The 25317-nt window shown below is 40.4% G+C and overlaps 1 protein-coding gene across 1 annotated transcript in view; it reads right to left on the bottom strand.

Annotated features, from left to right (window-relative positions):
- gbe1b (glucan (1,4-alpha-), branching enzyme 1b) overlaps positions 1–25317 on the bottom strand; it is an 88813-nt gene that overhangs the window by 22195 nt on the left and 41301 nt on the right. Inside the window, exons 11-14 of the mRNA XM_023403619.2 lie at positions 23208–23318; positions 22943–23114; positions 8702–8886; positions 4524–4654 (exon numbers count right to left, since the gene is read on the bottom strand). Of these exons, the coding sequence (XP_023259387.1) occupies positions 4524–4654; positions 8702–8886; positions 22943–23114; positions 23208–23318 (599 nt within the window). The remainder of the gene's footprint in view (positions 1–4523; positions 4655–8701; positions 8887–22942; positions 23115–23207; positions 23319–25317) is intronic.

Here is a 25317-nt window from a genome sequence, read left to right as displayed (position 1 = left end):
GGCACCGGGTAAATCAAAGACCAATCTGCCCTGACAGGTACAGCTTTCATGACGGGATCCAACTGGGATTTCAAATACTCCAACCAGCCAGATAAAGCCCACTGCCTGAAGAATGTGTCCACCACGAGTCAGAGAGAAAATAATAAAAAACAGTGATGGTTTGAGTGCCTGTCGAAAAGCTGACGTTGACTGCATTTTAATGGCCAACATTTTCGGCGAGGTGCTTCACTTCACTTTCTCTCCTGTTCCTTGTGGAGAGAGAGGAAAAAAAAAAAACACACACACACACACACATTCAAAAGAGGACAATGAGAAGCAATAAAATGCTTGTCTAAAAATACGAGGAGGCCAAACAGTCACTGAGCATCCAGCTATGGACTGGTGCTGAGGGACGACGACTATATAGTTATTTATTTATTGTAGAGTTAAAACAGCAGACTTTTACGTTTTACCTTAAAACCACAAAAGTTATTTAGCTGTAACACATCTGTAAAGCTTCAACTAGGGATATTTTTTTTCAGCATTACATCGACAACTATTTTTTCTTAGAGTTCCTCTGTGTAATTAAGCAACGTATCGAGACATTATGAGATGCCATTTAGTTTGGTAATAAGAGAAACCAACTGGAAATCCACCCTGACTAACATGCAGCCATCCAAGAGACACTCTCTGATACTACACTACTTGCCATATGGCCAAAGGAAATGACTCCCGTATTGGATCCATTTTCAGTGGTACACAGCATGGTCAGCAGCATCCAGCTATCATTTCCTGATACAGCTGTGGTGTGGGGCTCCTCTGTGACATCCCTGACCCTCACACAGGTAGAAGAAAGTTTAAGTATATGACAGCTGAGTGTAATGAAAAAGCACTTTTGGACTCTTTGAGCTTGTCTTGTTTACCTCCTCTGCCTCTGAGTGGCACTTTCATCTGTCTTCCTCCCTAATTGGATCCTCTGCACACATTCCCATCGGAGGATCTGCATCTCCTCATACACACGGCGCATTTACCTTCCTCACACACGGCACATTTGCCTTTATGTGTTTACTGCCTCTCTGTATAATGACAGCCAGAGCTTTGCCCTCACATTTATTTGCATTTCCTCTCAACCCACCCAGTGTCTGAGGCCTCTCCTTAAACATCAAAAGGAGCACCAGGAGGAAAAGATGTGGTTCCATCTAAATGAAAATAAACCCTCAAAAATGGTGTTACAGACACTGTGCAGCAAGGCTATTAGTGCTGTGCCCGAGATTTACCCCATTAAGCCAGAGCTGAAAACACGACGCAGAACGCACAATAATTGCACATCAAACAAGCTCACAATTAACACATGATACTAAGAGATTACGAGTTACTCCTATTATCTTTTTAATCATCAAATAAACTTGATTATTGTTCTGTCTCACTATTCACATTTAATAACATGTTTAGGGGTTTTTGCCCCTATATTTTTAGATGCTGATTAACACGCGCAATAGAGATTAGACATGTTCTTTGTGTATTGTTTTTTATCCACTGTAATAATCATGCTACCCAGGCATCAGGGACATTATAACCTAAACATCTATGTAACGATATAATAATTGCCAGATAATGTCATAACCAGTGAGAGAAACTATTTGAAATGTAATAAAACATATTGCTGGTTAATATAATGACATCATCAGGCTGATACTGTATGAAAAGCTTTTTTCATTTAGGATATTTCATTACATTTTGACACAGTTTTATTTTCATTATAATTAGCAAGAAGCATCAAATTATCCCTCTAAATGAAACAAAACAAAAAAAAAAACTGTAGAACTCAAAGGAACAACTGCTGTTTAACAGCCTCATTGTCAGCCAATCGAATCATCATAATTTGAGACTGAATTGCTCATGTGTAGTGGTTTGAACCGCTGGCGTCCAGAGAAAACTAACAAACTCTGTCAGCATTTCGACTCTCCATCACAATATTGAAGTCATAGCTGAGGAAACAACACAGCTTCGTATCCATCCGGGAAACTGCTGGCGTGAGCTACAGTGAGCCCCAGAAGAGAGTGATGTCCGTTATAATAAATACAAATCTGTCAGATTTCTGTCCCCCTTCACATCCCTGATCATTAAGCCTGCTGTAATCACAACTGTGGGACTCATTAAATTCCTCTGCGCTGCTCGCTGGGAAGACAGACAGCCAATGCTGCTAAAGAGAGCGCTTTCTGAATCACTGGGCTCTGCTATTATTTCTCTCTAATAGCATAACAACACCACTATAAACAACTGACTCATATTCCTCTCAACAGCGACTGCCAAAATTATATCACAAAAGTATTAGCCTCGGAGAAAACACAACCAGTAAAATTGTGGGTCTTTACAAAGGCACAATTGCTTTAAACAAGTCTGACACAGTGTTTAGATCCTGATCCCCTTCTCGGGCCAGAAGAGGAAGGCACTATTTGCACAGGTGATTTTCATTCTCTTCAAAGCCCTGACTAATTTATTGATAAATTCATTTTGAACCAGCCTTCAATCTCATATCAACACTTAGTGGTGAAGATGACATAACCATGTGACTGAATACAGTTGCTGTTGATTTTCACACATTGGAGATAAGCTACTTACTCACTTTGATGGTATGAAAGTATGACCTGTCTCATGTTGAAATCTTTAAGGCAATCTTAATAAACACTCACCGGCCACTTTATTAGGTAAACCTGTTCAACTGCTCGTTTACGCAGATATCTAATAGGCCAATCACATGGCAGCAACTCAATCCATTTAGGCTTGTAGACGATCTGCTGAAGTTCAAACCGAGCATCAGAATGGGGACAGAATTAGTGACTTTGAACGTGGCATGGTTGTTGGTGCCAGACGGGCTGGTCTGAGTATTTCAGAAACTGCTGATCTACTGGGATTTTCGTACACAACCACCTCTAGGGTTTTACAGAGAATGGTCCGAAAAAGAGAAAATATCCAGTGAGCTGCAGTTCTCTGAGCGAAAATGCCTTGTTGATGCCAGAGGTCAGAGGAGGATGGCCAGACTGGTTTGAGCTGATAGAAAGGCAACAGTAACTCAAATAACCACTCGTTACAACTGAAGTATGCACAAAAGCATCTCTGCTCCTCCTAACATAGACTTTGTCGCTCTTTATACTACGTCACTGCACTTTCCCCTTTGCTCCTGTCATAATTACCACGACCACTAGATGTTGCCTAACAACAAAACGTAACTATGGGTCATAATAAAGTGCTGCACAAACGACCTGTCTGCTTGTTTTTCACAGGAGGGCAGTCTCTCTGTGCCATAGTGCACAGGGGAGATGTTGTCCAAAAGCTATTAAAACAACGTCATGGGCCACACTGTTGCACTGTGTGACACGTTTTGCTTCATTACCATGAACACGCACTGTAGTTTATTTTTGAGTCACTCCCACACATGCTGCTACCGTTCCTGTTACTCATTAGCACTCCAGATCCACTGCTGAAAATAGTCCCCATCGAATACCCCCGAGCAACTTGTATTCCGGTTGGAGTGAGCGTTGATAATACAGTAACTACACTGCCCGGGTGATTGAGGGAATTGCTTAGACTTTTTTTATTTTAATTTAATTGAAACTGTATATATGTGATGTGTGTTTCAAGATTTATGTCTTTAAATGGACTGCACTTATATTCTCTAGGCTTCCCTAGAGCGCCTTTTCTTACACATATACCGCTTCTCTACCATACACACACTCACACACTGATGATACATCGGGGGCAATTTGGGGTTCGGTATCTTGGCCAAGGACACTTAGAAATGCAGACTGGAGGAGCCAAGAATCGAACCACTGACCTTCCGATTAATGGAAAATCTGCTCTGTTCCCTTTAGACAGAACAAATATGGGGTAATATGAGTACTGAGAGACAAAATAATGCACTGTTGGTTTTGATCTTTTCTTTTTGTTAGCCTTATCCTTTAAAAATTATATAGCCGCACAACTGAGCAGCCCTGTGATATTAGCATTTAAAAGTACAGCTACAACTGATCTGATGGAAAATGTGGTCATTTGTTTTAGAGAATACTGTGATGAAGTGTGAAAAGAGGAAATCTGGACGTGTTGATGCTGCTAAATGTTAAAAAGTTAAAGGGTAACTGGGTAAATTGGGTAAAAAAAAAAAAAAAAAAAGGGTAAATTGGTAATATTCATCCACACACAGTTCCTGTACTAAATAGTAGTTGACGGACTGTATTTCAATCATGCCTTCCCAAAAGAGTTCAAATACTCTCTGTGAGCTTTAAAAGTGTCAGTGCGCACATGGATTAAGCAGTTCCCATCTTTCCACTTCTGTCTCCTTTCTGCCCCTTTAGACGTTAACTGTTTTGGTTATAATATCCTCAGTTAGTGATTTTATCAAGCTCATAAAGATTAAGTAACAAACAAAGACATCATTACTCTGAGAGGCACTGCGAGTGTGCACCGTGGCGTGACAGAGGAAAGCTAATGTCTGAAGATGTAGAGGAAACAAGCTGCGACATGACAGATGAAGGCTGAAAGGATACTTTCCTGGAACCTCTACAGCCACCCTGTAGCTCTGGAAGCTCTTACTGGGGTGGAAGTTGAAGATAAAGAGCACATTTGCCCTGTCAAACACAATGACCTTGTCCTCTTCATGCTTGGCGCTGACAAAGGCCTGGAGGGGGAAAAGGGAGAGAAAAGAAAAGCTAATAAAATAGTTCTTCATGAATAGTCATTACCTTTCTCATCTTGGATTTAGAGAGTTATAATGGGCCACATTATATCAGTGGACTTCACATTTCCAAATAGACTGAGTAACATTCCCCCACATCAAATTTCAGGTGGCACTCATCAGCAGAAAGCAGCGGCCCAGGATAGTGCAAGGTGCACGCTGTCAGCTTTAGACAGCTGCACATGATAAAGCCGCCACTCTCCTGTGGAGCGAGCTACTGTTAACGTGTCATTAGCAGAGATTATCAATGTCACCCAACCCCCTATTTTTAGTGCCTTGTTCCCCGAGCCAATTTCAGGGCAGCATATTCACGGCTGAACGAGAAGATAAGAACCCCTGCAACCGGACCGGCGGAGAGGACAGAGGGTAAGGAATGAGCCGACAGTCTGGAGTCTTTTACCGAGTCCATTTCTACGTGAGAAGTCCAAATATTTGGAGCAATGCCAAGCTCCTCTTACAAACCCTCTAACAAATACAACCTGCATCCATTAAGCTGGGACCCAATAAGCATATACAGTAAAAGATATTTCTTACTTATAAATAAATAAATAAATAAATTTAAATGCAATCAACAGACCTGGCGGTAATTATAAAATCTGATTATATTCAGAATCTGTTGATGTTTGTTGGAAAAATCCAAATAATTATGTAATAACCTTCGAGTGTGCAGCAAGAAAAAGTAGCTCACCTGATGTGCACCGTCTTTCAGTTTGACTCTAGGTCTAAGAGCCTGTTAAATTTCTGTTTCTGTCACTGCCTGCAGCAGAATGCTGAACTGAAACAACAGCTCTGGGTGAAACTTAGCCAGGCAATGAGAGCAGGGTAAATCCCTACAGTAACCCTATTTGTGACCTAAACACTCTGAATGAAAATAGTTTTATGAAACCACTGTTCAAATCCAATATTTTCCACGAACTGCGACCATCCCCTCTGCTCTTTTTTCCTTCACTGGGAACGTACGTTAAGTCAGCTGTAGATGCAGCCGCCACAGTTTGTGGAAAAATTGGATTTAAACATTTGGTTTTGCCCTGGGTGAACGTTTTATGTTTCCAGGGAGATAGGAGACATTGAAAATACATTTTGAAGATGTACCCCGCTGCTGGATTAGAGGTCAAAAATAATTTCTTGACTTTTCCCCTAAGGTTTTCTTGGGGAACACTGTGTGACCGAATTATAGCCTAATGCACAAAGGGCTCAAGTCACAGACGGTGTTAGGTACAGTAAATCCCAAGACCTCCGTTGACCTCAATGTTCTAAGTGTATCCTAATGTGAACATAAAATCTTAATGTTGGGTTTCATAGACTGCTTTTACTACTATAGATAAAGATAGATTTAAAGGTCCCATATTGTATAAAGGTAGTTGTCCATGTCTTTTTTGATTATAAAGCAGGTTTCTATATTAATACTGTGAAAGTATCAAAGTGCTCAGCCCACAGAGAAATGCACACAGCCTGTATTCAGAAACTGAGCTTTAAAACCAGCCTTCAGGACTTCTGTAACTTTGCGACATCAAAACAAAGGAGTAACCACTGTCAGCCATGCCCCAAGCCCCGCCCACCTGGACCCACCATCCGACCTTCTCTGAGTGTTTACCTGAAATCTGCTATGTGTTTATCTGATTACTCAGAAGACAGTCAGCCAATCAGGAGAGAGGCTCAACGCTACTAGAGCTCCAGAGAGAAGCCTGAAGGAGGACTACACTGACATATGGGACCTTTACGTTATATTACGAAAAAATAAAAGCGTCTTATGGGCAACTGTAATGGTTCGCGACATAGCGGTTAAGTAATGCGGGTCTAAGTAAAACACACACTACACACTGAATGCCATAGTCCGCTCACTAGTGTGTACTGATTTATTTCCATTCCATCACAGAGGAAGACCTGAATTGATGCTATCTCTTCAATAAGAGGGGCCTCAGTTCATGTCCAGAGTTTGGCCTTTTGAAGCTCACAGCTGCACATCTTCAAAAGAGGTGGGCACAAATCACACTTTTAAGCAAAGTCTGCTAAGCTCACTTATACCTGGGACAACGAGGAGAGCAGCCGACAGATCCTCTCCTGCTCCTCATTTTAACTACAGAATGCCCTTGGATCTTACCACCACAGTGAAATATTGAACCGAGCTATAGAATATTCCCACTCAGCGCGATTACCTTGGCAATGTCATTGATAAGCTGTACAGAGGATTCAGACTCATCTACTTATTACAGCTGAATCTCTGAGCAGTTATTGGCGTTATCTGTGAGTAATGTTCTACAAAGTCTTTTTGTGATGTTGTATCAATCCCTGAACAATTTTTTTCTCTTTTTTTTTTTTTCTTTTTTGTCGCAGCTGCTTCCGAGGACAGAGAGCAGAAGTGCAGGGAGAGCTATAGAAACCCCACCCCTGGAACTGGCTTATTACACATGTTGCTTCACTTCCTCAAGGTTTACATAATTACATTTCAAGAATCAAAGACAAAGAAATCATTTTTTGAAAAACCATTTGAAAACTGTTTTCAGTGATCTCGACATAAAAACATTTTTGTAATATTGACAACAATCAGTCCAAACCTTTCTGATGATCACAGAATAAATATCTAGCAGCTTAATATTAAAACGGTCTTTTTTTTATGGTGTGTGATCAAAAACAAAATCTGTTATTCCATGATCACAGCAAAAGAAAACATGAGAGCTAATTACATGCACATCCTCTCCAGCCTTAAATAAGAGGTAGCTTCTGCCCTAAGTGGATGTTGTGTTCAAGAGCACTCCAGCAGGGTAAACTCCTGCCATCAGATGTATCTGAAATAAGGCCCAATATTCAGATATTACCCTTGTGATGGATGGTCTTCCTGCTCCCTATACATTACAGCTGCCCAGAGCTTCACATGCAATTTAACTTAACGGAAATGACAACCTTTAGACTGCCATTATATCATCTTACCTTATATTTATAATATTATGAGGTTATGAATCAACCTCAAGAAAGAACAAAATTCCATGATGTCTTCAGTATACATTGCAGGGCTGGCATCTACTATATGATCTCACATAAAAAGCCATTGAAACAACCAAGAAAAACAGCACCCGATGTGTAACGGGTCAGCTCCAGTGTCAAATGTATGTATCTTCCCTGCCAATAGCATCCTTTGGGATCAGCATTCCCTCCAATTCCCCCCAAAAGAGAGCAGAGAAAGCAGCCAGGCTCTGCCTCTGCTTTGCTTAACCTTCAAAGCTCCATTTCATCCAGTTGTAAAAAGGTGTTAGAGGCTCCAGTAAGTCAGAGCATACGTCTGACTGATAGACCAATATGCAGAAATTATCCTTGTGAACCAGACATGTCTCTAATTGCGCTCTCTGATACATTTCCTACTCTGCTGCATTTGTCTGCCGTTTGCTGAGGAGCAAAGCGCAGGTGAGAGCGCGAGGCACCAAGGTGAAGTCATTCTAATCAGAAGACTGATTCCTGGGGATGTGAGGGAGGATATTTTTGAATCAATTACACAGACTTACTCCTAATCCCTGTCAATTTAGCCACACTCTCCATTTGCATTATCCTATTACTTTGCTACCAGCTCCTCAAGAGAAAAACATCTTTTCTTTTCTCCCATAAGCTTCAATAGCAGGCAAAGAGAGAAGCTACAGGAGGAGAGTGAAATCTATTACTGTTCACCTTGACAGCAGCCAGAGAAACAAGACATTTCCAAAATGAACTCTCTTTATGGTGCATTTATCTGCTGCCTGGGTTCAGGTTCAACATACCTACACTACTCCCAAATTTTGAACCTGTACCTGTAAAGATAGTGTCTTCAGAATACATTTATTCTTAAATAAAATCATCTTACATGAGCAAAATCACTTATGGACAATCAGCTAGGAAACAAGAAATGATTAAATATTCTGTATGTGACTAAAAATGGTGCTGTGACATTATATGTTCATGTGATTTTGTCATTGAGACTGTCTGCACAAAGCCTACTGTAAAGTGAGCATGTGATGTCCTTACAGGTGGGGCAGCCAGCCAGCCATACTTGTCTTCGGTACGGTTCATGTCCCGGTCAAAGGCGTAGAGCTGACTGTAGCGGAGGTGATCCATATCCAGTAGGTTATACTGCCGGCGGGCATAGTGGTAACTCTGATTGTTCCCCACTCTGGGGAAATCCAGCCACTCAGGATGGCCAAACTCATTCCCTGCAACACAGAGAGTGTTATTAAAGAATGTATATTATGAAGGGAAAGGCACACAGTCTCTGTGAATTAGCATACTCTATCGTGTCGCGCTATATCAGGATATTTTCAGGTTTTGTGCAATTTTTAAGAAGACAAAAAAAGACGGAGATCAAAGAGACCAGAGTCAGCGACAGTCTGCAGCCTCTTTATAACCCCAGCAGAGGTTAGTACTTTCCATATTAAAACACAGCCACAAAGCTCTTGCAACATTTTCACCTACAGTGTGCCAACCTTCCTGTCACAGAGGAACCCGTCCTTTCATGAGTAAAACTTTAAAAAGAGAAGCCAACACAAGTAAAAATACTGCAAATAAATCCCATAACTTTTATTTGAGTTTCACTTTTTCAACAAATATATGCAAAAAAAAAAAAAAAAAAAAAAAGAGAAATCACCAGGATATATTTATATATTATTCCCATAAAAGAGAGCAAACTTCAAGTCATTGCTGGAAATGGGGAGAAACTGCAAAGGAGTCTGTAAGTGTGACACAAAAAGAGGGAATCCTGGAAGAGATATCTCTTTGTCACATTGTTGATTAAATCACTTTTGTCAAAACATCATCTGAATTTCTGAATTATTCAGCCACGTAACAACCATCGCAACCAACATGCCTTTAATGCAACTACTCCTTAACAAAAACCTCAGACTAGTATCACTGATGCAGACAGAGTTACACAGTCCGGATGTAAAGCCGAATGCAGCGAAGTGAAGGGAAAGTGTAGGAAACAACAATCCCGTTTCTACGATGCTGTCATGTCAGGAGATGAGATAATGAATCCGTCATCGGATGTCACGACAACATCATAAAACAACAGCCAGGATAATTGAATTCCCAGCAGAGGAACAAAATACACAGACAAGAGACAGAGGAAGATGCATGGCAACAGAATAGAGGGCAGTTGTTTATTTGGTGCAAAGAGATCCCACTTCCTTAAAAATAAAAAATAAAAACTCAGAGTGATGGGATGAAGTGGAACGGACAGAGAGTGACAGCAGATTCTAATGAAATACATTATGTAGGTGTTAAAGAAGTACCGAACAATAAGGCATGGACTGCCAGTACAACAAGCCCACTGCAGCACTTGCCTAGGAATTAGGGCAGCATAGACATGCAGTGAGAGAGAGAGAGAGAGGGAGAGAGAGAGAGGGGGAGAGAGAGAGAGAGAGAGAGAGAGAGAGAGAGAGAGAGAGAGAGAGCCTTTTCTTGTGACATCTGCATGAATAACAAGCCTCCCACACAGCTGAACTTGAAATGTAAAGGAGAGAATTCCACCTCAAACTTGCAACACAGGCAGTTACAGGCCGACTTTCTTCCCTGCACTCCAAGAGGAATCAGTACACCACACAGCACACATTCACTGCGCATCTGTACTTCCACTATTAATATTTCATGTGCAAATAATCTCACCGAGCACAGGACCTATACTGTATAGTTGCAGAATTTTGAAAAAAGTCAAACATTGTATATTGCATTGGTATGACTTTAATTGCTCTTTATGCAAAAGCAAATAAGTCAAAGTCCAAACTTAATTTTAATACTGAGCAATCTTAAACATCAAACTTTAATCTAATTTTAGTCACTGGAAAACTAGTCTCGTGTCTGTGTTAGTAACTGGCGATGATTTACACACATTCAAAATTCCGAAGTGTGATGTAATGACGGTGCCACAGTGTAGGTCAGAGGGTCAGCGAAATCGATAAGATTCTTGCTAATAGTAACATTTATTTTTGTTTTTGTGATGTGTTGACCATTACATTTTTTGCACTTATTGCTGCACTAGAGGGAAGGTCAAAGGATCGGCAAAATCATTAGGTTTCGTCCTCATGGGAGAGTGAATCCACATTAAATATTACACCAAGGTGGCTGTTTATTGTCAACATATGACTGTCACAAATCACAAACAACGAATGAAAGATATCACATAAGCTCTTTGAGGTAGGAATACCACATGAAAAAGTATATTAGCATATCTTTAAGTAAGATCTAGTAAATACAGTATACATACTGTATATATAAATAATGCTTTCAGTGCCTTTGGATCTATATGGTGTGATCGTCTTGATCCATTTCCGTTGTATAAGAAGATCAGTTGTTGTACTGAAGTTCTGCTTCATCCTCCATTCCTAGAAATAGCCACTCCGCATTTTTACAGACTGAAAATTGCCCTGCACTGCATGTGCTCAGCAAGTCGGAATGAGTTTATTTAACCCTACTGGAGCTTGCGTGAGGGCAGCAACGACGCTACCTTTCATCTACTTTTCTTCCCTCTTCTCTGGGTTATGCTCACCAGCATCACCTCAGTGCTGAGAATGCTGCCATGGGGATCAACTGCCAGCTTAGAGAGCAATGGGTCACATGGCTTTTTCAACAGATGACAAGAAAACAGCAGTGCTATAACAGCTATATAGCATATTCACCATGGATGAAGGTCCAGCGTATTGACAGTGATGCATACTGTAGTGTAATGTGGCCCTCTGCCCCTCCACAGACCCTTGCTGCTGTGTCATCCCTGGGCAGATGAAGACAACTCCACACCTCATGGAAGGACTGAAGACAATGACTTCCTTTGCGTTCTCACACTGGCATGCTGGTGAGTCAGGTGAGTAAGCTCGCTGAAACCTTCCCACTGTTTTGAGGTGTGTGTCAACAACCATTAGCAGTAAGCTTCACCCTTGTGGCCGTCCTCTTTATTTATTTATTTTTTTACAAGGCATTTCCAAACTAGTTTTCATCACCCTGGTGACTAAAAAAAATCTTGTCTATATCTATGAGTGTGTGAAGGCGTTGTGGTAGGAGTCTCTTAAAGGTTAAAGCTCCCATCTCTGACAGAGCTGTTTTTTTTTTGTTTTTTTTGCATCCACCCCAGCAGGGCAAATGAGCAATTTCACCACGGATGTTACAGCCGCTGTGGGCTGTGTCATGGCCCCGGGCACAGGTGGCAGATGACATGTCTGGTAGGCATGACTGCCCTCAAGCAATGAAGTTCTCGTGAGTAATCTGCTGCCACTATGGGGACTGTCTAAAGTGTCAATCTCCCCGACTACCCGGTGTCTTCAGAGCCTCGGGGGGGACGATCCATTTCAAGCACCTTCCTGAGCTGTTCAAGTCATCCCCCTCCCCCCCCCTGCTCCACATCCACACCCGTGTACTCTTCAACACACTTTGAACAAAACATATGGTGAATTTTTTTATTATTAATGTTTATTAAACTGAAAGCCTTGTACTGGATAATACAATGTAATGTTAGATCTAAGCGAGCCCTGGACAATCACTCCTTTGGACCCACACTGGGAAATGTGGGAATGACTCAGTTGCCAGCAGCAATGAGATGGACAATCTGCAGGCTAGTGGTGCAACAGGCAGTGTGTGCTTAATACTGCATATCAGGAGTTTGGAGAGAGACTGTGTGGCAGTTTTAAAATATTGAGAGACTATACCTTCTACATGTATATGACCTCTACAGTACGGCCAGAGCCGGTGTGCCCCCCTTCCTGACTGATTTATAGTTGAATGCTCTACAGTCATTCACAATCTAATGCAGACTGTGGGATCTGGTTGTAGACAGACAGTGCAAATAGTTGTTAGTCGACAAAAGTCAAGAGTGCTGCAGGAATGAGTCCTAAAACCCAGAGATTAGTTTGCATTTTAGCACTTCCGGTTCCTTTGTCCCGATGTCTGTGGGTTTTTGCTTAGATGACTGATATAAGGTCTGCGGTTAACTCAGCTCAAGGCATTTTCACATGTCATCTTACCATACACAGCAAAATACATAAGTTAATACCCAGTTGTGATTCCTTTAACATTTTACTTTATAAGAGGAAAGGCTTTTTTTTTGAAGAGGTAAGCGCTAAATGAAACTACGAGTTGGAAGATTAGTGATGGTGAGGCTGAAGTCGTCCAACTGTGGTGTAGTTAGTTTATAGTCGAACATTAGCTTTTAACCTCTTGCGATTGTGATGCTCATTTGTGAAGATCATCTTGCTGAACAAAACATGTGAGAATCATAAACTTTTGTTTTGTCACAGAGCTTTTGTTCTGCAGTTATCCAAAAGGCAATGGAAAAATCCCATTGGCTTTTTGTCAAGGGAACTAGGGTGATGCTAATTTCCAGGTTGGCCTACAACCTTGCAGTACTCTGTGCTACCCTACATTACCTGTGCCTATATGGTTAAATAATCCCATTGTGACTATAAGCACATAAATGAACAGTTCAGTGTAAAGAACAGGAGAAATGAGTAGTTAAGGCCAAAGAGGCTGATGTGAGGGCACCACTTGTAATCATAGAACTGGAGTTACAATAGAAAACTACATACTGTTTACATTCTCAACCCACTTGGAAAGGCAACTAAGGAACAAAGGATTGTGCTGAATGAAAGATGAATGAAATCAAAGACATGCTACAACTCGACAACCCTCCTTTTTTAATTTCACAAAGCCAGTCACAGGCGTCTCTGGACTCGGGTAGCCTTCATATGATATCAAGACATGTCAAGAGGGAGCAATGGCATAAAAGAATACTCTCAAATGCCGTGCTAGTGGCTCCTATCTTTAAGTAGCACCTAAGAGTGATTACCTCAGGGATCTCATACTCCAGGAGAAAAAAAAAAAATCCACATTCAGATACTCTTTTTCTCTCAGACATCAATATGTGATGTTCAATGCATAATTTACTATTTTGGTGCATCAACTCTCAGGCGCGCTCGTCAACATCTACAGTACTTTTGAGCTCCTACATTTCCCAGAATGACTTTCGACACGCCGCAGGGTAATGAGCTGTCTTGAGTTGCACTGTATTGCATACAGTATGTGTAGGTGGTGGGAATGAGAGCAGCCGCAAAAGCATTGTACATTTTTTTTTTTTTTTTTCTGGTGAGGAAAAAGTGAGTAGGGGATCAGTGCAGCAGCATGTAATGCACAGTTCAGACCGAGAAAAAGCCATCAAAGAAGATGTTTTACTTCACATACCACTGTCAACGGATCCACGAGGACTCAAGCTACAACTGAATTACACATTCAGATATGTGCCATGCGTGTGACAGTGAGTGTGTCTATCCAAGTGTGTCACAATTCTGAGCAAGTTTTCAGTGTGTTGTGCATTCATGTTGACAAAATGAAGCATTATCAGAGATGCAAGCATGCATACAAAATCAGCTGGATTTGCAAGTATGCTGTTTATGAACTCTTGTTCCTAAACGCAACGCACAGAGGATGGGAAGCTGCTCACACCGGCAAAGAAATAAAAAAGATCTTTCAAAAAACAAATTAAAAAAAAGGATTAGATCTTTGGAAAAGCAGTTTGCTTTCTCTTGAAGTGTAACTGGCAGCAGTCTGTGGTCCCACATGATTTGATATAAGCGCAAAATACGAAAGTATATTGACTGGTTCAGTACCACTATAAATACAAATCTAGTTTACCATGAAAATCAGTATATAATACACCCTACATACAATTAGTATGCGGTTTTGATTTGGACACAGCGCAGGTTTTTTCACCAAGTGATCACTGGTTAGTTCCTGCTCTCTGGTTGAAGATGTGCTCATCAGTGGAATCAGCTGATGCAGCACAGATTCAGCCTGTGGAGCCCTGCACACATGTTCCACACGACACCCCTGCAGGTCAGTGAGAATGACACTGGTATTCCTGCACCTTTACAATCAAATTTCTCCATGTGTGATATTTTAGGTTGTGTTGTGTTCACATGTAAGCCTAACTGCTGTGGATTTTATGATGTTTTCATTAATTCTGGGAAGTGAGATCATTGCCCTTTGAATTACAGTAAGGCATGGATCAAAAAAATGCTCCACAACCCCCTATAAAAGACATGTTTCCTACAGTCGGCAAACATGCAGCCAAAGTGATCATGGGTATGTGACACTGCAGAAATCCAAATGCTAAACTTTTTAATTTTACAGCATTCCTCTGCTGATGATGGAAGCGATTTCCACAATCATACTGTAGAATAAGATGGCAGGTTTCTGTTTGCTGTCTCTCGCCTTCTGTCACTATTTATGCCAAATAAAGTCACGCTGCCAGTCTGAAGTGCCGCTCATGACCAACTGTTTCTCCTCATGTGAGCATTTTGCAACCACCAGGGAAAATAAGTGAAGACTTCAAGCGCCGGTAGGCACAGTGTCACATGCTGCTGGTGACTGAAACGAATTCTGCAGGCCCCTAGAGCGCTGATGATGCAGAATAGGTCGCAGAAAATGTCCAATGAATGAGTTACCTGTCAGTCCATGTGACTTTATGTTTACAACTCTATGTTTGTTTGTAATATGTCAGAGTGAACTCTACACGGACTAAAACCAAGAGGAAACAACGGGTCATTTTTTCCCTTTGGTTCAGAGCGAGGGAACTGAACTACGGCCGTAAAACGGAGAAGGCTAAATAATGAGCAATAGAAACCAGTAACCCACGCTATGCTCCAAATATTTCAATGTGAGGTGACTTCATCTACCTACACTTGACCTGCACAAGTTAGGCCGCCACCACACAACGAAATGTCCCCAGAAATGCAAAGTATTTTGCTAATACTGACTTTACAGTGTGAAAATGCTTAAATGTGGACCTTTCCATTAATGAGCACTCAGCATTCGAGCTATTCCTTCTCATCCACTTTGTCTGTGAGAGTGTGTGCGGCATACGGAGGCAGAGAGGGCATGTACACATATACAGACATAAATACACACATGTTCACAAAAACACAGGAGAAAAAAACCCCCCAAAAAAAACATGATCTTCCTGCTAATTTCTACCCGAGACAGCGAGCCTAGATGCAGGCCGGTGCTTCGATAAAAGCTTTTATAAGAGCTACACTTCATTAACGGTGTAAGTGCACCGGCCTCTTTTGCCTGTATTTACTTTCAGTTTTCCAGTGTTATTATTTTATAAAGTCTAGTGGAGATGATTGATTTCCTGCACAGGTTGATTCAGTAACCTGTGGAAGCCTTTGACTCTTCTTTTCATTTCAGCTTTAAAGAAACACATTGGACACACCTCCATTAGGTAATCATTTCCCTCTCCCGCTACGATAACATGGCAATGTTCCTCCCATATGCCTGCATTAATCACCATGATAATCACCTTCCTCTGCCTCCTCACAGCTGAAATAAAGCAGATAGCACATTCTGTACAGGAAGGAAATATGATGAATTCTCACCTCAAGAACACACATAAATAAATAAAAATCATCATTTGTGTCTCATAATATATCTGGGGTACTTTTATCTGAAATTAAATACTGAGAGGAGTTTTTGCATAATATATTATCCAAGGATTGTGACTTAAACATCATTAAAGGATAATTACTGATTTTTATGACATATCACTACAATGACATCAAACAGGGGGAAAAAAACAAAAAAAATTAAGTAGTCAGAAGATCAAATAGGTTGTAAACAAGCACACTGTTTATCCAGATTATCTTAACCACTTCATTTGGAGGAAAGTTGCGCAGAAAAACTATCCATACACATAACTACAGAAATATGGTTGGTCGCAGTTGACCCAGCAGTTTTACATAGAACAGTTTGGCTTCTAGTTTTACTGTTTGCTGTTTGTTTGACTAACCTGCGGGTTTGTTTGAAACCTGTGGGATCCGACTGCTCATGCTTCATGTTTCTCTTTAGTGATGTTGGTGCTTTGATCTCAGAATTGAACTTGGTGAGGTCAGTGTTATTATTACTGATATGACTGTTGCCCAAAAAAATTGTATCAAACTCCAGTTATCCTATTCAGGCTTTTTAGTCATTCTAGTGTCACGGCTCATGGGATGGCAGTGTCAGTGGGTCACTCCACCACTTTGGTCCAGACTTAAATGTCTCAACATTCCAATCTCAATTCCCTGATTATTCTTCTACCGCCTCCAGCAGGTTGACATTTGTGGTTCTGAGTGAAATGTCTCAACCACTACCGGGTAGATTGGCATAAAAGTTTGTGCACATTTGTGCACTTTTTCTCAGGATGAATTGTAATCACTCTGGTGATCTGGCATTGTCATCTGGTCAAAATATGTCCAAGACCTTGTATCGTGACTAAATACCTGCAAAAGTAATGACAGCTTTACTCTTTGTTAAGTGCTAATTAGCAAACGTTAGTATACTAACACGCGAAACCGTGTTAACATTATACCTGCTTGGAGGTTTTCTCTGCTGCCGAAATTGGTTTTCTTGCCAGGAGCAGGTGGTGGTGATTGTCGCTCAATGACAATTGACTTCGGCCATCATTGTGGCTATAATACGCCTTCTGAGCAGCACTACATTTTCAGGGGAAGATTGGAGGTTGCTATTGGAAAGTGATCAGACAGGCTGGGGCTAGCTGTTTAGCATGCTAACTACAGTAAAAGAAAAATGTGATAGAGACAAGAGTTAACGTTGGCGTTGTTTTCTATCTCTGGTGACAGCTCTTGGTGAGTAAAGAAATGAAGTTCGATCCTGAAGTTGCAACGTTTCTTCTAGACTGGTGAGTAAACAGCTGTTGATGCTAACGCTGGCTATGTGGTAATAGCAAAACTTACAAATATCACTTTTAATATCAGTATTTTAGAATTGTTATTGTGAGGATGGTAACATGCTAAAGTTTGCATGTAGCTCAAAGACTAAAAGAGGGTAGCATGGCAGTAAACTTGTCTTATAGAAAGAAAAAAAAAAAAGTTGAAATTCAGGGAAAATTAACCTGTGGAAAAGTTAAAAACATACATAATATGGGGCGTCAAGTGGTGCAGTGGGTTGAGCAGGTGCCCCATATGTAGAGGCTACAGTCCTCGCTGCAGTCGGCCCCGGTTCGAATCCCGCATTGGACGGCCCTTTACTGCATGTCATTCCCTCATTCCCCCTCTCTCTGCCTCCCCATTTCCTGTCTCTCTCTACTGTGCTATCCAATAAAGGCATAAAAAGCCCCAAAAATATACTTAAAAAAAAAAAAAAACATATATAATATAAGAATAACCTGTCTGGTCATCAGATTTCATGTTGCCCCGTTGGACTCTGGCGACGTCACCACCTCCCCAGCTGTCAGCAGCTAGGTTGCAAGTAAAACGTCAGCAGCAATAAAAAAAGGAACAAATATTTTCCTTTAAGCACTAAGATTTTGCACCCATGCTAAAGGGTGGAAGAAATAACTAAAGTTGGTTGAATGTTGAAGCTTAAATTTATAGTGGTTCCAATAATGATATGATTAATGGGGGGCAACCATGTTTACACAAGGTTGTGTCAGACAGCTTTTCAGCTGGCACATCCCATTACTCCTCTACACAGCCCTGCATCAGATAAGGGCCTGACAGTGACACAGTCCCCTCAGTAATTAGCAGCACAAGAAGAAGCCAAGGATCAATGTGTTTTCCATTGGAGGGATTCTGGCAAAGGAAGATCAATGAGGGAATCTGAGGGGCTGGGAAGGCGGGAGTCGCATAAGGTTTTAGATGCAGTGCGAAAAAGAAAAATTAAGATGGAAATGCAAAGAGACGGGATGCAATGTGTATTTGCACTTGCTAGATTGATCTCTTGTTGCTGTTTTAATGTACATTCCCAGTTTGCACATTAAATAAGCATTACTGGTGCAGCAGCAGGGACTGGCACGTGCAACCAAAGGCACAAGACTGAAAGCACAGTTAGCTCTCAGTGACATTATCTATTTGAAATGTATGAGGAGGAAGCACTGGTTTTCAATTCATCGTCCAGGGCCACAGTATAATGGTTGCCTGTTGCATTGTAGCACTCCATGAATACAGAGTGCTGGATAAGTTTTTAGCTCAATAATTTAGACTGTAAATCTGCAAGGTTATCTTAAGTCTCTGTGAGCCCTGAGAGTCAGGAAGTGTGAGTGGTTCCATTCTGTCCCTGCCGATGTAATGATAAAACCACTGAGGCGTTTCATTACTGCCACGCCACTTGGCGCTTTAATGTCATTGACACTCCAACATCCCTTACAGTATCCGTCTCTCAGCATCTCAAATACGAATGCTCCCTCTGTCCTCTTGCTGTGTGGTGTTTGCTATTGGTCATGAGTAAATAAATGGGTTTTTCTGGGCTAGGCACTTCAAATTGATTTGCTTGCTCAAACAATTTGCTCTTGCTCAGCACTGGCTAAATGACTCTCCCGTCATTGATCCATTGACACGGCATGTCATCTCCGATTCACTTGATTTTCTTTTTTTCCTTTTCTTGAGCATTTCCCTAATGCTCGCCCACCCAATGGCCTTGGATGAACTTCATTGGAGTGTGTCTTTGTAGATTTTGAAACTTTTTTTTTTTTTGTCTGTTCCCTGATTTTGTGTTCTTCAGGAAAAGAAAACTTTTAACTTTCATCCATTATTACTGTTATCAAAAGATGATGGCACCATTCTTTTAGTCAGCCAGACAGCAGTTCTCAAAAGAAAACAATATTCATTTCCCTGTCTCCGTAATACCAGTCTCCTTTCCATATCTCTGCTCTTCAAACCGCTGAGGATTATTTGACAGAATGGGGTAAATTAAAGTTTGAATTGTGAGTTTGTCTTATTTGTCTGAGTAATTTTGCACACTCCAATTTAAGGAAATGGAAAAGAATTAGCAGTAATTGTTAGTGAGTAATCATTTTGAAAAGGGAGATTTTATTCAACTTTACTTGGGTACTTACGCTGTTCTTTAGAACAGCTCTGTTCATAGTCCTGAACAGTTTGCCCTCTCTCCAAATCTATCACACAACATCTACAAACAAAAACCAATAAATTAACTGATAAGTCACTGCCGTCTGTTTCAGTAAGGATCAAGATTGAAGTATTCACAGGTCCTCATAAACCCTGTGAAAAAAGCAGAATAACTTAGGGAGTGGAGGACACTCATATATGTGTTAGACTATCCATAAGCTCCTGCAGTAAAACTGGTGATAAATGGCTTCCAGTCTGGACTGAGGCAAACTGCATCAGCAAGAGGAACTATCTTTGATCTGGATTTTTAAAAACTGCTCACAGCCAGCAGGACAAGACTGAGGATCCCCATTAGGGGCAGATTTCATCAGGCAATCACAGAAATGTTTCCAAGACAGGTGAAAGACTTGGAAGTGATTTACATACACATTCTCCTGTTTGAATTCAAAGTGAATATAAATTCAGAATACCAGTATTTATAATTGAAACCTGAATCCTGAATCTCAGTGTGTATCATTTCAGCAGCTGTAATTTTGGTTTATCCTACTGGATAATACACAGAAAAGACAGATCCAGAAGGTGAAAATGCAAGAATGTACAAGGTGTACGCCAAGGGGGGGCAAAAACGTTATTTATATATATATATATATATATATATATATATATATATACACACTCACACACATATAGAGGTATGGATAGCACACAGTTAAATATACAGTATATTACATATTACTACTTTGATAGACAAGACCATCCACCATATTTTTACAAAAATATTAATGGAAACTGTAAAGAAAACAATATAAGCTTTCTGTTTCTGTTGTTTCTAGCTTTGTAAGTAAACATAAATAAATTAATAAATAATGTGCAGAAATAAACAACTAAATACATAGATAAATGTGAAATAAATACATCTTGGTAATGAAAAATGCTATTTCTGTATTTTTTTTAATTAATTAATTAATTTATGCCCTTATTCATTTATTTATTTATTTTTCCTATGTCGTTTTTATCCTTCATATGTAAGAGAATACTCAACCTAAAGTGACTGTACTGGATTGGCTTCATAAATACAGTGAATTCTTATAATGAGTTGAATGCCGCTTTCATGCTCTTTTATTATTGCCTTATTTAGACAAACTGAAGCCTTTTGATCTGCAAGAAGACAATTTATGGATTACTTCAGGCATCCTTGTTACCGGGGTGCTGCTTAAATCAGTCATCAACTGAAACTTAACACTCATTAAAGATTGTCATTTAAATACTGTGTATGTTTACGAGAGCAAATCTTTTTCAACAAAAGACGATCAACTGACTTCATGAAATGATTGTCAAATTGACTTATGTTTTTCACTCACTGTATCAACTCTTCAAGATTCTGATGCTGCACTGATTGGTTGAGGATAAATGTGGCACAGAAATCCATGGGTACAGCACCAAGAGTACAGCCGAGTGTGCCTTTTAGCTATACTTTAGCCAGAAAATCAGATATAATTATTATCAACTGTCCTTCAACTACCCACATGGGGTCAATTCTCTGACATCTTGTTCATTATGAGCTGCCCTGCTATGATTGTCTATCGAGAACAGCTGCTTTGATTGTGCTTCTTTCCCCCCACACATCAGTGCACTTAGCAGAAATTCACCGGGCGTTTCACTCTTCTTTCTTTTTTTTTTTCCCCTCTAGTATGACTGGACATCGTGGTGAATACTGAAGAGTGATAATGAATCCAGCACAGACATTGTAGAAATATTTTTGGTTGTTTAGACTCAAGAGATTGACCGGATCACCTTGTCACCAGGTGGAGCTAAAATGCTGTGGATCGCAAGCGTAGGCTGTATTTACATTAAGCCAGAGAGCAGCACACCCAAGGAAACACATTTCCTTCAACCAAGGTCAACTTCCACTGTCATTAATTATCACTTTATTATCTTTACCAGCAGGCCTCGATAAAGCCGTGCCGTAGCTCAGATGATGTCTGTGAAAATGAGGAGCATCTCAACAGTGACTGAGAACTGGATCCATTTGAGAAAAAAAAAAAAAAAAGAACCTATCTGATCTTAGACAGCTTTTGTCCTGTATTTCACCATCAGCTCTGGAAAGTGAGTATTAATGTCAAACCCACTTCAAAAGGATCCTTTGATGCTTATCATCAGCCTTGACTCATTGGTGGTGAGCTACTCCAGAGATATATTCCATGAAAGAAATATAACAAATCTAATAACTGGGCACTTTACCCCAAATGGAAAATAAGCAACAAGGACCATGTCAAGTTATTTTAAGCCTTTAGGATTTGGGATATATTTATTATTGCAAAGGTAAAATCTGTTTTTTTTAATCTTACCCTGAAGCTAAAACACACACGATGACATAATGATACGTCTGAAAATTAATGACAGTACAGCACAAAGGAAAACACTAACAGCAGCGTAAATGAACACGGTAGGGATAGCTTATCAATTAAATATTTATAGTGAAGCCTGCTTCTCCCTGTTGCCTGTGGAGGACTTGGATGGAGAGGAAAATAAATGCGTGTTTATATCTGTTCAGTGAGCACTTAAGGATTGTTGTGTCTGCCTGAGGGGAGAAGTTCAAATTCCGGAAGAATACAGTACATGAGAGGGATCTGAAGTGATTCCCCTCATCTCTTTTAATAAAAAATGAGCCAAACAGAAGGACGATGCCTCATAATCATGACCTCTATCGCCTCTTGACTGTTCAGCATTTCAATGCCACCTCAACCGCACAGACATGGTGCGATTAATAAGATGGCCTCAGCAAATGGTATGGTTATGTGACAGCATATGACATGAGATGAGATTTGATTTATTGTGTCACATGTAATACGATACATGATGTGAAAGCTGAATCGAAACGATTATACTTATATAGATTATAAGCATTTTATGTCTGAATTTTGAATTGGTCATGTAAATCATGTAAATATATATATATATATATATATAGGGTATATTAGGTTATTGTTTTAAATTAAAAAATTATTTGTTTACAACACAAAATGTCAAAGAAAAAAAAAATGTAAATGCCCATCGCAATTTCTTGGAGCCAAATGTGACATTTAATTGTTTGTTTTGTCTGACCAGTCGTTCAAAACCACATATCTAATTTACAATGACGTCAAACAAAGAAAGTAAAAGAGAGATACAAAGGACTGGTGATGGAAATGAATAATGGATTGTTGTGGATTAACTGTTTCAACTCAAAAAATCAAAAAATCAAAAAAAGGATCTTATTGAATGGCAGACAGTAAAGGTATTCAATCATTACTAAATGACTGCTTAATATCATTAATCCTGGTGTACAGTATAATTGATTGTATGTACAGCTGAAGTGTTAGATTCCCTGTGTGTTACCGGGATGACTCACCCATGAAGTTGAGGTAGCCTTCTCCACCCAGGCCATGAGTGATGAGACGAATCATCTTATGCAGCTGTATGCCGCGGTCAACGACGGGTGTCATGGGAACTATGGAGCTCATGTTGGTGTACATCTCCTTGTCCATCAACCAGAAGGCCAGGGTCTTATCCCCAACCAGAGCCTGGAAAGGTGTGATAGGCTTTATGATTCACACTGGTCTGATGCAGACTCTATTGACTCTGCAAAGTATAGGATCATGTAGAGAACAGCCTACCTGATCATGGCTTTCTGCATAGGCTATGCATTTCTCTCCATAGCGCCTGTTGGTCAGCGTGTAGACAATATTGCCCATGCTCCAGTCCTCATCCTTTAACTCCTTCAGGATCTACACAGTGACAGAGAGGGGTTATTGAAAAAGGGAATGATAGATGTGTAGCTGAGAGATCCAGTCGGGCTCTGACTGATGTCTGAAGCTCTGTATTTCAGTTCTGGCAGTCTTTCTACCTTTTTTAAGTTTTCTCTGGGTTACACTTCTTTCTCAGATCAATCTCTGTTTTGACATCTCTATATCCGCACGGTGAGTTATGTCTACCTTTGAATGGCGGTAATGGAGTTTTTAATAACTTCACTACAGCCCATGGGTAGTAAGGCATCAGCTCTCCCCACCTGAGATGGGCAAGGTCAGAGCCTCTCATCCAAACGGAGGGATTCAACAATAAATCCAACCGTGGAATCGGTGCCCTGTCGCTGGCCTGCCCACATGCGCACTTCCTGCCAAAAGAGTCATTTTCAGGGGTCAGAAGGAAACGGTGGGCTACCACAACATGCACTTTGAACACATGTGCCCTGCACTAACACTGTGCCCTAATCACTCTTAGTTACACAAGCAAATAGTAGCACAGGGCAGAGTAAAGATAACCACATGTACTGCAGCAGGCATAAAGCTGATTTATTGAACAAGAGAGATGCTAGAAAGCCACAGTATCAGTATCATTCCTACATGTAAAAAAAACTGAGTTTATGCCCTCCAAGAACCCTTGGTGATAGACATGCGGTCTGTGTGATTGGTGGGGGAGTTGGCAAGTCCAACTCAGTGACAGGCTGAAGTCTGCTCGGTGGAATTGGTCATGACAGCTGATTGACATGTCAGGAAACCTTTATATTACTCTACAGAGCCATAATCCTCTGAGTAAAGAGAGTAAATTGTGCCGATCAATATGTCTGAGATGAACCGGCTGGTCCACCTAAATAGAGGCTTTCCCGCTCTATATATCACCATCTGTTCACATTCACTCTTCTTCACCTCAGCCTTGTGTGGCCATATTAGTCAGTGCCAGTGGCACCAGAAAACCTCATTGAGGCGCATGAGGCATCATCTACATGTAGGACAAATCCTCAGACCTTTTAACTCCCTGTGAGCTCAGTGTGCCGCCTCAGATCCTCAACACAAGCGTTGCTTATCCATCCTTCTGTTTAACATCAAACCAGATCAGGCCTCTGATGCTTAGGAGCTTACAAAACCGTGGAGAAAAACTGGTCCGACCTCTTAAATCACCTTTTAAGTCACAATTCAACAAGCAGGCTTTTATATAATTTTTATCAACCTCAGACACCAGGTCAAATCTAATGTCTACATTCTGTTCTATGTCAATGGATTTTAATGTTAAAATACATTTCTGTTTATAAAAGAAAAAGCTGGTTAGTTTATGTAGTTTGTTCGCATGTGTTTTTGACAAACTACCTGTTCCTTACTACATGTTCCTTTTTAACTTTTTTCGTGAATATTTAATATTATAGAGATAAACTTAAAGATTTGAAGCCATGTTTTCAGGATCATAGAAAATGAAAACAATGAAAAATAAATGTTAATATATGGTAAAAAATTTAAGCAAAAGCGAAAAATGAATCTTAAAGACATGTAGCAAAACGTCTACATCTAATTTATATTAGGCCACTGCATGGGATGGCCGTGGCTCAGGAGGTAGATCAGGTTGTCCACTAATCAGAAGGTCAGTGGTTTGATTCCTGACTCCTGAAATCTGCATGTCTAAGTGTCCTTGGGCAAGATACTGAACCCAAAATTGCCCCATATGTAACATCAGTGTGGTAGTGTATGTGTATAGTAGAAAAATGTTATATGTGTGGGGAAAAAAAGCTCTGTATGAATGTGTGTGTGTGTGTGTGTGTGTGTGTGTGTGTGTGTGTGTGTGTGTGTGTGAGTGTTGTTGTTGGTGATGAAAAAGTAAGACCATAAATCCTGTGTAAACCTATGGAATATGAGTAAAGGTTGGAAAATTGATTGGAAGATTCTGAAAGAAAAACATCATGTTCATATTGCAACATACACATAACCACAAGTGTGAAAAATATTAACACTATGAAGA

The sequence above is a fragment of the Seriola lalandi genome, unplaced genomic scaffold (assembly GCF_002814215.2).
Source record: "Seriola lalandi dorsalis isolate HSWRI2012SDOR001 ecotype SW California unplaced genomic scaffold, Sedor1 jcf7180002054163, whole genome shotgun sequence".
NCBI classification, from domain to species: domain Eukaryota; kingdom Metazoa; phylum Chordata; class Actinopteri; order Carangiformes; family Carangidae; genus Seriola; species Seriola lalandi.
Note: the sequence above shows the minus strand (reverse complement) of the source record. Positions and strands in the feature narration are given on the sequence as shown.